The sequence below is a fragment of the Lepisma saccharinum genome, chromosome 3, assembly GCF_977018435.1.
Source record: "Lepisma saccharinum chromosome 3, izLepSacc3.1, whole genome shotgun sequence".
Lineage (NCBI taxonomy): Eukaryota > Metazoa > Arthropoda > Insecta > Zygentoma > Lepismatidae > Lepisma > Lepisma saccharinum.
In genome coordinates, this window is record NC_139231.1 from 61,054,347 (window position 1) to 61,068,496 (window position 14,150).

General features: G+C 35.6%; 1 protein-coding gene across 1 annotated transcript in view; it reads left to right on the forward strand.

Annotated features, from left to right (window-relative positions):
- Positions 1–13,623, forward strand: part of LOC145985079 (uncharacterized) — a 28,748-nt gene extending 15,125 nt beyond the window's left edge. Inside the window, exons 3-6 of the mRNA XM_083118653.1 lie at positions 168–808; positions 2,846–3,231; positions 5,428–5,563; positions 7,981–13,623. Coding sequence (XP_082974779.1) covers positions 168–808; positions 2,846–3,231; positions 5,428–5,563; positions 7,981–8,562 — 1,745 coding nt within the window. The 3' untranslated portion in view covers positions 8,563–13,623. The remainder of the gene's footprint in view (positions 1–167; positions 809–2,845; positions 3,232–5,427; positions 5,564–7,980) is intronic.
- Positions 13,624–14,150: the final 527 nt, after the last annotated feature.

The window sequence follows — 14,150 nt, forward strand, 5'->3', positions numbered from 1 at the left end:
GGGGGGGATATATTTATTTTGAACTTGAGACTTTGATTGAGAAATCAAACTTTTCCATTTTCATCACTCGTATATTTATGGGATAACAGCCAATCAGTATGATTAAAAGTATTGTGGCAACAATCATACATTCTCGAAATTGATGTTTCTTTTGTTTTATTTTCTAGTGTATGCACCAGTTACAACAAACTGCATTAGCCAACACCAAGCCTTCCTCCAGATGTCCAATCATTATCGAAGAGTCTATTCAGCCAAAAAATGTGTTGACACATCTGCTCCACAAACGTACAAGCAGCAAAACAAGCAACTTACATCGAGCAAGTGCCAGTATGCAAGTAGCATAGAACCAGAATCCCCCTCCTCAACAAAATCTGCCTCGAGCAGTGAGCCTTCTGCTTCGGAGTTAGATCTTGTAGATCGAATTCTTCGTGATTCTAAACATTCACCTATTGCATACGTAATGGAAGAGAATGGTGATAGTGTTCATGCACAAACAGACATTGGTTGCAGTGAAACAATCTCAAAGAAATGTAGGAAACAATTGTATACCAGTGTGCAATGCCCAAGGGCAAAGATAAAGAATCCTGTGACTGCAGAAACACAGCTCATAAGGAAGGGGAGAAGGTTTCCACCCCTGGATCTGATTGACCAGCATCGTGAGTATTTCATTTCTGAGGCAACCCCACACAGACCACGTATTCTGAAAACAGAAGGAAAGTCGAGGATACGAGACCTCAGGGTGTATCACCCACCTCGTAGAAGATTCATTGCCAAACCTCAGAATAACAGTGTGGAAAGTGAGAAAGAGGTAAGTAGAATTATTTTGTATGTACGTAATTTAAAAGTGTGAATTTTTTCAGTTTACATACATGCACACATGTACATAGTGTGTTCATTTGCAAAGTAAAAAAAAAAGACATAATTTTTTTTTCGTCTGTGCATGCATGAGTGTGTAAAATCTTATCTTAGCAACTGGAGCACATAAGTTGGAACAACATTTCTAATGTGAATGAAGAATTCACATCAGATCAATCTCTTCCTTGGCAATTCAAGATGACAGTTACCAAAGAACCAATACCGTCATTCCCTGTTGATGCAAGCAAGAAGTTTCTGAAAGTTTTTATTTCAACTTCTGTGCTGTTTGTATTGAGATTATGTACATAAATATTGTTCCTTACAGTGCATGATATTATAGTGAATTCAAAACATAAAAGATATCAGGATTTTATGTAGAATTTTCAGGAAAAATGCAGGCTCGACCAGGACTCGAACTTGGGTCTGGCATGCCATGCCATTGCTCTACTACTGAGCTACCGAACCGGCCTGGCTTAGCCTGATTTTTTGCTGCCGCTGTTTTACCTGTGTGTCATCGTCTCTGCTAGTATTAGCACAACAGGATATGTTGCCTTTGAAGCACTGTAGATGTCGACGTTGCCTGATTCCCCCCAGCATAGACATGACCTAATTTAATGAATCAGGGTTATAACCTGTAAACACATAATTTTCCTAAAACCCTAAGTATTTTAGAAATGTGTTCTGTGTGTGTAAGTTATTAACCAAGAATGTATTCCCTTGACATTATAATACAGTTTCTTAATTGTTCTTATTGCCTATGATAGTATGGATTTCCACCCCCCCCCCACCCTCACCCCATACAGTTTTAATATCATGGGTATATGTGGTGAAATGCTTATTTATTTATGATGCCCGGGTCCTAGGTTTGATTCACGTCTGTGGCGTGATACGAAATACATTTGCCTCTTTTGTACAGTTTTCAAACATTTTGCATAACTTCTGCAAGTCATTGATTCCATTGGGGGGGGGGGTGAACAAATGAAACCTCACCCAGTGTATGGTTAGAGAAATGTTATGTGCAGGAATGGATCTATATTTACTAGAAAGTGTTGAATATGTAAATATACATTTAGTTATTTTAATCAAAATATGAAATTAAATGTGGGCTTACAATTGTGAAAATTGCAATTTTCATTAAGCCACACACCATCTAAATAAAATGATATAACCTGACATTAATTGCAATGCAAATTTAAAATACAAAATGTTCTTTATTTTTTGTTTCCAAAACAATGGGCTATCAAACATTGTTTTAAGAGCTGAAACTTGAATCTCCTACTTGTTCCCTAAAGACAGATTTACATCGACTGAAACTTCATTTTAATAGGAGTATATTTAAAATATGCAATCGATTCCACTCTGAAAACATTCTGTGTTTGTTAACAAGAATGTCAGAATAACAGATGAACTGTCTATTGTCAAGATTTCAAATAAACAGAGTACAAAAGGAACATAATACAGGTAAAGGGAAAACCTTTGGTATTTAACACAAGAAAGGAAAATGTAATATTAGCATGAATATGCAATATATGTCAAAAAATGTTTGAAAATATGGAAAGTATATGTAAAAATAACTAAATTATGCAAAATATGTGCTAAATGCTAATATATGGAAAAATATGGAAAATAAAAATGGTATTTTTCGAGCTTACATGCCATGATTCGCAAAGTTTATATAAAATGACATTGATTTGTACATCATTTGAAGATATATATATATATATCTCACAGCTTCTATTTAATTAAATTTGACGTGGCTATGAATTGATCTCGCTAGTCAAGAAGGAACCTGATGAAGGGGACAATTGATTCCTGAAACGTTGTTTGGAAATAGTACATACTCACTAATTGTGAGTAAAAGAAGTTTAGTATTTTATAAATGTATTTTTTTAAATATCTTTTAGGAATACTTATTATACCTGGTTATGTGTGTGTGCACGTGCAAGCACACTTGTTTGTTTATGTTTTATTTGCATTTGCATTGCTATAGGATGAAGAATCTCCAGCTAGTCCCGACGTGCCTCATCTGGAAATTGAGCCAGACTCTGACCAAGAGGAATGGCTTGCCGAGCAGGCTTCACGAGGGGAGGCTCGCCAGAGGGCTGCCAGATTGCTCTCCAATGCGGGATCCATCAAGGCCTCGTCCAGCATTGCTCCACTGCTCTCCCGCACATCCTCTGGGAAGGAATCCAGCAAGGACTCAGCCTACAATGGGGGCATCTCATCAGGAGAAAGCAGAGGCCCCACTCGTGGCCCGACACCTGAACAGGGAGTAGGCGCAGCACTCCTACATAAAGCTCCTCCATTCACAGCAGAGAAAGAAGGGAAATCGGATGAAGCATACTCCAAGTTGCCACGACAGCCTCAGGAAAAAAAGTAAGTTGAAAATTTATTAAATTAAAATAAAAACATACTTTATTATGTCATGTGTTGCAACATGTGCCTGAATATGTAGGTTCACGTTGACCCCTCTCCTTTGACATTGGCAATGATAATGAAGATATAAATTATAACATTTGCATTTTTCTAGGCAAATTATATTCTTTTCATAAGATTTAGGAAGGCTAAATCCTTTGTAAAAACATTTGGCGTGTTTTATTTGTAATTGTGACATATTTCTTTTGACCGTATCAAACAGTCATTTTCAGGTGAAGTTAAAACAAAGGTGCAAACTCAGGTCTTTAGTCAGATCATGGACTATCCTGAGAGCAGCTGAATTCTTGATTTGCATCTTTGTTTTAACTTCAACTGATAATGACTATTTGATATGGCCAAAAGAAATACCATGTGCCAGAATAACAAATGAAACACACTAAGTGTTTTGTTTTTATCTTTTCTCTATATACGTATATCTTCTCTACGAAAAACAGGTTAATTCTTCCCATCATATAATTCTCATCTATAACCATTCCAGAGCACCAAGATAGTAATGGACATCACCATCTGGAACAAACTCATGATAAATAAACCCTTTGTCATTAGGCTCATAGGTAAAATGCTATGCTTTGTCCGCAAATGTGTGGATTTTAACCCTTTAAGTGTGGGATTTGTTGAAAAAGTTGCTACTGGAAAATGTAGGTTTTTCGTCAAATTCAGTATACGGCCTCTGCACTACAGCAGCATAATGCAGAGGGCGTATATATATATACACCCTCCACACTTAAGGGGTTAAGAGATTTTTATTCCTGCAAGTAATTTCAAAATTCATTTGATGAGGTTGATGTTCTCTCACGGCTTCTTAACAGTTTATATGATGACACCCTTACACTTTCTTCAGAACATGGAGGCATATATCCCCAGGATGCTCAGAGCTCGTTCATTTTGTGTTGTCATACTGTAGATTATGGGCCATATGTACATTTACAGTTTTGACAATACAAAATGTGTCTGTCCTATTACTTAATTGTCTAGCTGTGTGTGTGTTCAAAGGTTTTTCTCAAACTTTGGTGCATTGCACAATCAATCTTGGAGTGTCAATTATCTTTCTCTTATTTTGTGTTCAATTTAGGAATTTTCAGTGCATTTGCATGTATTATGCTAAGGGATCTCAGGTTCGAAACCCAGTAGAGGTACATAGTTGCTGAAATTGTACTTTAGACTGTAGGTCCAGTCCAGAATAGCCTATGTGTGCATAAAATAGACTTAGAAAACAAACTCACCAACATATATCAGGCTTCCTGGGAATCCAAATGGGAGAGCGGGAGAGGTTGAGAATTTCAATTGGGAGCTGCAAATGTTCGATGTTTACTCAGCACTGAAACAAAAGTGAATGGGTTCTAATTGTTGCCTGTGTGTTACCCGGCAGAAAGTTTTGACCTTAGCCCTCAAAGGGCTGCTGTTCTGTGGAGTTTTCATGCATTGATTCAACCACACACTACCCCTATTTATGATCATTTTGGCTAAATTTATCGTTGCACCCCCCTTCTCAGATGGTCAATTTTTGATAACCCACAGTTAATATGTATTGCATTCTCTTTCTTAAGCTGTGCATTATATGATGTCTGTATGCTTCAAACTAATTTAGAAGAAATGTGTATAAAATATTCTATAAGTGATAAAAATGCAAGCTTTCGTGAACAAAATGGCAAGTCTTTGGAATTTATGTGCCCAAAATCATGCCTCAAAAGCCTGTGTTCGAAGTAGGGCCAGTTAGGAAAAGTTCCACGTAGAAATTTCCAATTCAAGTCTTGTTCCAGAAACAGTATCAGAGTTTAAGTCAATGCGTATCGATTTCTGTGATATCTCTGAAATGATTTTGAAAATGTGTGACAAAATAGACTTCTCTAATCCCCACCGCCTGTGCCCCCCCCCCCCCCCCCCGAAGGTGACTGAGAGTGCAGTTGTCCCAGTAACATGTGGCATCATTTAACACATTTCTCTGAAATTAATAAAGATGTTGCAGTTCTTGACTTTAATTTTTTTATTAGTATACATACGAAGGTACGTATGTCACATTCGTATTGTTACAATGAAAAAGTACATGTTGAGAAGCATGATACATAATGTGAAATAAAGAAAGGGGCAAATATTATCATGTTGTACCTGAAATATAACTACTTTTTTTTTTTTCAGAATTGATGATATTAAGTACCTTAAGTTTCTAAAAGAGGTCACCCAAGATATTTTGGTAAGAGATGTTTACACCAACAGATCTCTTAAGCACATATTCCAGTCTCACATTGATGCAAATCGAGGGAAACTTGATACGGTATGTATGATACATTTCATGTGAATAGAAGTATTTGTAGACCTATTAACATTATAATTTATTTGACACAATATACTGACTTATGCCTTGTTCTGGAAAATACATTTTGTTCATTACTTAATAAGTATAAACAGCACATTCCTTTCTTACTACGTGTGGTGAGATTTCAACAGACCTAGTGGAGTTGAAAGAAGAAATGAGCTGCATAAGAACGGTCGAGTGCCAGAGTTGCCTAAATGTGAAATCCAACAGTTAGGACTATAGACTGCCTTTGGATACCATACTTCATTCTGTTCGTATCGTAAAATCCAGTCCTATAGTGCTGCCTCAAGTGGTGATTTCTGGTTGCATAGTTCTTTGCTGGACAGTACATATGATTCGAACAGCGGCATGGACCAACGAGTTACAGCCGTGGAGTTTATGCTGGACTCTGAGTGTGCACTCGCTTGGGTAGAACATGGCTATCCATACCAAGCTGTATTTCGCATAGAAGTTGTTCAAAATTAATTGACCTGTGAAAGAAGGTGTCACTTGATTCTTTTCTCATTTAAAATTTTTGATTCTTTGAATATTGCAGAGCAATATTTATATGATATAACATGGTGTCTACCAGTCAAGAATGTCAAGAAATCAACAGGTAGGTCAAGGAAGTCAAGACATTATGCTTGTAGTCAAGAATTTTTGCTATTTTTTATAGTATAGTGAATTTACATTGTTACATACCTGTAGTGGAATTTGATAAAATTGAATATTTGGAAATCTAAAATTGTATTGAATTGTGGCTAAGATTTTTTCGCTTTGTTTCTTAAAAATTACATATTCGTAAAGTTTTGTAAAAATATTAAAGTAACGTGGCCATTCCCCATCCAGGATAAAGTCTGAAGCATTAATTTTTACATGCATTAATAGTAAATTAAAGCCAATCTAAATCTCTTGTTAAAGTACAGCTTCAGTTTTCATCTTAACCAGCCTTGTGATAGGGGTTTTTCATTGAATAATAATAATTTTTAAAAAAAGTAAAGTGCTCCCCTGTGCATAGCACCACGCCATGAAGGCGTATAGGAGGTGTAGCTTTTCTTAATTTCCAACTACCTAAGTAGGGGGTGATTATATACATGTTAAGAAAAAGGGGGGGAAGGTCAAAAGGTCAAGAAAAAGTCAAGAATTTTGGATTTGTTATTTTGGTAGATACCCTATATAATTTCAGTGATGTAATTACAGTAGAACGTCGATATTACATTTTTCCACATTATATGGGCGTCATTCAGAAAATAAGTTCCGTTTGCCAATTAAAAACACAAAATGTAGTGGAACAGAAACCTTTATTGCACACTGAAGTACATATCTTGGACTAACTTTCAACATAGTAGCCACCATTGTTCAAATACTTATAACGAGACATCATGTTTTGTATCCCCGTATCGTAAAAAGATGCCACCGGTGATGATAACCAAGTGGTAACGGCATGTTGAACAGCAGTGTGGAAAGTGCCGACAGGGTGAATCGTCTGTTCTCTGTAATATTATCTTCTCTGCACAGACCAAGTTGTCAGCCACCAGAGATGGTGGCATTGTTCTGCCCTTTGATAAACTGTCGCACCCATCTTCCTACCATTGAGGCACTCATGATCTGTTCCCCATTCATCTCACCAATCTGATGTTGGATTTCAGCTGCTGACACATTCCATGCATTCAAATATCGGATCCCAGACTGTACTTCACATGCAGCAGCCATCTCGATTTTCTTGAACATTCTTGAGCATTTGCACTACTATCTTTCCTCCAACTGACATCTGTGACTTGTCAATGTGTCAAACAGCTTGGCACGCATCTGCACCCTTGTGATCGCAGTGTTGCTGGAACACAAATTGCACACGGAACTTACTTTTCAGACATATTACGTATATACATTCAATGTCCTTGGTCCCAATAGAGCATAATACTATAAAATTTTCCCGGATTATACATTTTCGTGCATTTTAAGGTCTTTCATCTTGGTAACATGAAAAACTTAAAAATTAAAGTTCAACTGTATATATTAATATTTTTAAATATTCTGAATACAAATTTTAAATGTTAAAATCCTCTGGCATCACTATGGGTATCACTTCGGAATGGTATCAGCTCAGCTGTAGTATTTAGACATTTACTTAACAATTTATCAAACTTAGACTCCCAAATCTGACAAGATTCAACCTTTAACATTTCACTATTTTGGTCTAACCTACCCTGCAATTTATTTTTCCAAGGCTTCCTGATTTGTGTTTAATTTCTTTTCCAAGATTTCCTAATAGTTATATTAATAGAAATATGGATATACCATCATTTTAACTAAATTATTTGCTACCAATAGCATACTGATTGATCTGTCCTGTCTGCAATGCTTTACCATATATAGTTTTGTAATTGTTATTCTAGGATCACATGCTCATGCTCATCGAACGGTTGAGTATCGACTTGGGAATCCCAAAAGACGATTCACTGGACAGCTTGAACTATGGCCTGGGCTACGTTAATAGTAAGAGCAAGTTATCGGTCTTTGATAGTGAAAGTGGGAAAGGGCTTTCTATTTCTCAGCCAACAAGTGCTTCAAAGTTTTCCTTGCAGTCACAACATGACTTGGAGTACAGCAAAGCATCGAAAACAAAACCCAGCTGGAAAGCGAGTCAGGAAAGAGTTCTGTTGGATATTAAAGAGCAGGACTTGTCATCAAGTGGCGGAGGGGTTGGAGAGGACGATTTGTCCATCTGTGAAGACGAAGCGTTGCGCACATTGAAGGAAGTTGGCTTCGACTCGTCAATGGCAAGTGACATTTGGAATGTTTTAAAGAAAAATGATGCATCAGGTAATAATCATGAAACTGATGTTAAAACAGTTGTTGAGTATTCTTGTACTCAAAATAATAGCCCACAAAATACAGGTGAGGGCACTAATGAAAGTGATTACAGTGAACCAGAGGAAGAAACAACTGACAGTGAAGATGAAAATGATAATGAATAAGTGTTCATTCTGGTTCAGAACATATGTTCATGCACCAAACATCTAATTTGTTAATAGAACAAAAGTTTGAGGTGTGTTACAATGCTGTTGCAGATGCAAATTCCAACATTGCATGTTGAATGCTGCATGTTCAAAAGGGCATAAGAAGTTGCCAGGAATAAGAACACTGCAAATCTTCAAAGGTTGTACATTTTGTTGCATGTTTTGAAGTTAATCATGTGAGAAAATTTGAATGTCTATAATAGACATTATCAACCAAATGTACATGTTTCGAACTTCATAATTGGTTATGAAGCTATTTTTGTTACATTTGTAACAATATTCTCTAATAAGGAACATGATCTACACAAGAAAAGGTACTATCATAATAGATTTTTTTTTACGGAAACTAAATTATTTTCAGAAATTAGTATTTATGTTCGTCATTCTTATATATATACTCACATTATGTTTTATTTTTAAAAGATATTGATTTAGTGATTTTTACATATGTTGGACAGTTGAAATTGCCTTATGAATTTTCTAATGAAATTTAACTCTTCTTAATACACTGTAAGAAATTTGATTACTGTGTGCATGTAGGTCTATTTATTAGTAAAATTAAATGCCTCTTTCAGGCGAATGTACCATTTGGACCCTTTGCACACTTGTTCAAAATGTTAGCCACAGTAATTAATATATAAGATAAATATTGATAATGTTTCCCTATTTATCAGGTAACTAAATATGTTTGTACAGTTTTTCTTTTCAACCAAAATAACAAACGAGCAGTAAGTCACACAAAAGGAGTTTATGCACAGAACTAATCACTTTCACATTTCAAAATTTCTTCCGGACGTGACACAAGTTTGTAAATTCTTCTTTTATAATATTATTTTTCGTGTGGAAGGGGAAAAAAGTAAGCCACTTCCCTTTCAATTACTACTTTATTTCAAAGCAATCCATTTTTCATATGGTTCTCCAATGTGAAAAAAGAAATGGTGGTCAGTTGGGACATCAAAGGCAAATCACTCTTTACTCATTATGTTAATTGAAGATTTATTGTAAATTCTAGCCATTGGGAAGACATCTATACCACCTTAACCTACTTGTGGTAAAGTGACAACAGGAGGACACCAATCACAGTTCAAGCATTATTTTTTTCCCATTTCTTAAGGCATTTTAGGCACTCATATTCAAGTTATACATCTGCACTGAAAACTGAAAGCCTACAAATATGTTCACTGGAACAAGATATGCATTTAGGGTAAAATCCAAGCTGTAGTCATGATGCAATAAAGAACCCGACCTTTGCAACCTACTACAACTCAGCATTGTTCATTGTTTGGCTGTAAAGAAAATCACATATACATTATTGGTTATCTGTTATTATTGACTTGTGAGTTTAAACATTGATTCAACACTTGTACATCTCCCCCCCCCCCCACCCCGATTCATGTTTTTTTCTACTCATGAACAAACGTGTGTTGTAACTAAGCATAGACAACTGACCGTTTGATCTCTTAGTTGAACTTAGACACTCAAAATAAGCAGTCTGCTCGGCTGCACAAATTCATATTTTATTCACTAATTTTGTGATCAAAAGATTGAGTAATGTTACTATGGAAGTATTATTGTTTTCACTTATATATACAGGCCACTTTTGTCGCTGTATGGCCTGTTATTGTGCCATCCTATTAGCATGTGATATGCATAATATACATATGCAATTGTTGCTGGTAACAATTACTTCATTTGGGAAAAGCACTGTTGTGTGTGGGTACATATGATAGAAAATATGTATAAGTACTATTGGTTTTCTACTTTGGGCAGAAAATTCTCTTGAAGAAGTAACATTACATATACCAATGTGTCCATTATGAGGTAAATGTTGATATTGTATTCTTCATGCCATAAGTAATTTAATTTAAATGTGCTCAATTAAAGGAAAATCTATTAACGTAAGTGAATGTAGCTTGTATGTTCCATTGATAATTTTGTGCCTTAAATTATACATACAGTGGTAATTCACAAAGTTGGTAACCGTCCCCTTCTTTGCTTCAGTAACTGTCATCCGTCCATCTCATCCGAGTAAAGTTATTATTTATAATAGATTTACACATTGTGTACAGTATTGAACAAGTCCTAGGAAAAAATCTACACTGTTTAGAGTTGGTGAAACATTATTTACACATGTACACACACACACAACCATGTGTTGTCAATTTTTAGACTTTAACAATAGAGGAAATGAAATGAATAATAACATACCTGACAAGACATTAAGGAATCGACGATGAACAGGTTACTAAAATTTCAGAGGAAACAAGCAAGTGAAGAAAAATGCTTGTTTTTTTCTCCTTTGAAATACAAATAATATGTTATGAAAGAAACTTTGACTTTTGAAAGTCAAATGTTTAATTTTAAAAAAGATGGAAATTTCTATTCTACGATAAGTTAACATTTGAATTTGGAAAGAAAAGTGTTAAAATTTAACCCTTTCATCCCTGATAATATTCTGTTCATCAGGAAAAGGTATTGTTTCACTAATATAAGGTGTAACAAGACAGTAAGTTTGCTGCAATGTCATGCCTTTGGTGCAAGTGATTCTGGTCTCTAGTCTCCAGAATTTTGCTATTGATCCAACGTCACCAGAACAATTAGTTGGGAACTACCTATGCATACTTGACAGAAATTATAACAGACTGTATTCTAGAAAGCCACATAGCAACAGTGGTGAGACTAAATGCCAGGGCTTGAAAAATCCCGGTTGCCAGGTCGCCATGGCGACTAGAATTTTCAGCCTGGCGACTGTGATCTTTTGCTGTATTATGTACGAAATTTTGATGATTTTTTATTTCTTTATTTCCATGGGCGAGGTTCAGCCTGAGGCTGTTCTGCCACCTAACCCATGTCATGGAGTATGGCCAATATTTAAGCATATGTTGCATGAGTCTGTTGACAAAATTTCGACCTGCTAGTGTTGCCAATTTCGGAGGATATGTACCAAAAATGGCACTTTTTCACCACTCAACCCATAAATTCGCCAGTCAAAAATCTATCAAATGCTGCACATCATCAATATTGGTCGCAAATGACAGATTGACATGGCATCCGACATCTAATTATAACCCTTTGATAATTTCTTACATATTTTCCTCACTCAAAAATGCATTTCTGAAAAAAATTTAACACTGCCTTTCACCAGTTATTAATTTATATAATTTTCTGTGTGGCGTAAACTGATAATTTTTAGCATTAAAAAATATCTCAATGGATGAGACTTCATAATGCAGAAAACCCAGTGTAAATATCTCTTACACTTTTCAACATATACATTTTCAAATGTGAGGAACTTAACTTATTTTTTTAAAAAAAATGTAATGTCAAGTACATAATTTTTTTTCACTGCCAAATTTGTTACTGTGTTTCGGAGATTGTTGAATAATGACAAAATGTAACTTCGTTAAGTGTTTTTATTTTTTATGTGAGTTTAAATGTATTGTGTGTATTCTGATTTCTTATTTGTTTGATTATTCATTGGATAAGTAATCTTAAATTAGAATGAAGTGCTGTAACATAAGTTAAACTTGAATAGGGATGGCAATAAATACAGTGTGTTTCCATAAAATAGGCATTTTTAAATGAGATGTGTGCTTTATTGTGACAAACATTATAAACACAATAAATGCATTCTTACACGCTGCCATTTGCGAATCAACAAAACGGTACTGATTTCCATATAGATGTTGATTTTGAGCTCCTCAGTGGTCTGTGGCTGACTTGCTCTTCAGGTGCCCCACACAGAAGGGAATCGGAAACAATGAAATCCGGTGACTGCAGCAACTGCATGTTGCAGTGTAGTTCACCAATCCAAGTTTTGAAAATGATGTAGTTTTGTTAAACAAATGACAGTCAATAAGTGTTACCAAGAAAAAAGCTTTCTGCAGCAAACAAAAATGCCTGATTTATTGAAACAGCTTGTACATATGTTTGAAAAAGTTAAGAAAATATTTGTATTTTTGTAATGAGTTTTTATTATTTTGAATTCTTTGTTATTGTGTGTTTTTTTTATTTAATATTCATTTGTTTCTTTTTTTTGTGTTGTTATCATGTTATTCATGAGCAGGTATTTAGGATTCAACAGACAGTATATACAGTGCCATAATTTAGTGATCCTTAGATATGAGTGAAATTATGTTGACATTAAATTGTATTGTATTGTAAAAGTGCATGCTTCATTTTAGTTCACAGTTATTTCAATTAGGCATCTTACAGAAAGATCTATTTTTCCTGTGGTTGGGCTGATATTTACTTCTGAAGACAAATTCCTGCAGTGCAGAAGAAGCCTTTGTAAACTGGATACCATTGGCATGTAACTGCTGATATAAAGTTGTAAATGTTCTGTGAAGACCTTGAATGGTTTGTTCATTTTTTTTATGTATAGCACCAGGAGGCTGCTCCTGTAAGTTTTGTTGTAGGTAAAGAAACTACATTTTAGGACAGTTATAAACATAGAAAAATGTGCACTTCTTTTGAAAAATCAAAATGTTGTTAATATACCAGGGTCATCCAGAAAGTAAGTCCCATTGGGCAATTAAAAGACACAAAATGTAATGGAACAAAACACTTCATTGTACAGGGCTTGGACTATGTTTCAACATAATTGCCATCCCTGTTGAGATGCTTCTCATAACGAGACACCATATTTTGTATCCCCATATCGAAGAATGATGCTGCTTTCGTTGATAACCAAGTGGTAACAGGTTGTTTGACCGCATCATCATCCTCGAAGCTCTGGCCAGCAGGTACAAAAAGAGATGAAAATCAGAGGGGCAAGGTCTGGGATATATGAGGGATAAGAAAATGTTTCCCAGCCAAAGTCTGTAAGGCGTCGTTGCGATGCAGCCACAGTATGGGGACGAGCATTGTTGTGAATCAAAACAATACCACAGCTCAACATGCCACGTTGCTTGTTTTGGATTGCAGGACACAATTTTCATAGAGTTGCGCAATAGATGTTGGTTTTTCTTGTATGTACGCATTGCTTGCATGATAGAATTATTTTCTTGTAGTTTACGGTTATTACAAGCATAAGAAAACAGTTTTTTCTTTGTGACGTTTCAGGAGAACACACGCTCCTTTCATCAGACATTTATTTTCATTTTGACTAAAGAATCTTTAGTCAAAATGAAAATAAATGTCTGATGAAAGGAGCGTGTGTTCTCCTGAAACGTCACAAAGAAAAAACTGTTTTCTTATGCTTGTAATAACCGTAAACTACAAGAAAATAGATGTTGGTGTTGATGGTTCTGCTGCGCTCCAAAAAGTCCACAAGCAATGCACCTTATCTGTCCTAAAACACCTTCCGAGTGGTCAGTACCAGTCTGGCTTTGGTCTTTTGTGGTGAGGACATGTGCCTCCACTCCATGGACTATCGTTTTGTTTCCGGAGTCTCATGCAACACCCATGTTTCGTACCCAGTCATGATGCAATTCAAAAAGTCATCCCCTACCATGTCAAAAACAGTAATGCACTCCCCATTTGGTTCTTTTTGTGGTCTTTCAACTGACCATTCATAGAAGCAGAATTTCACAACTATACAATGT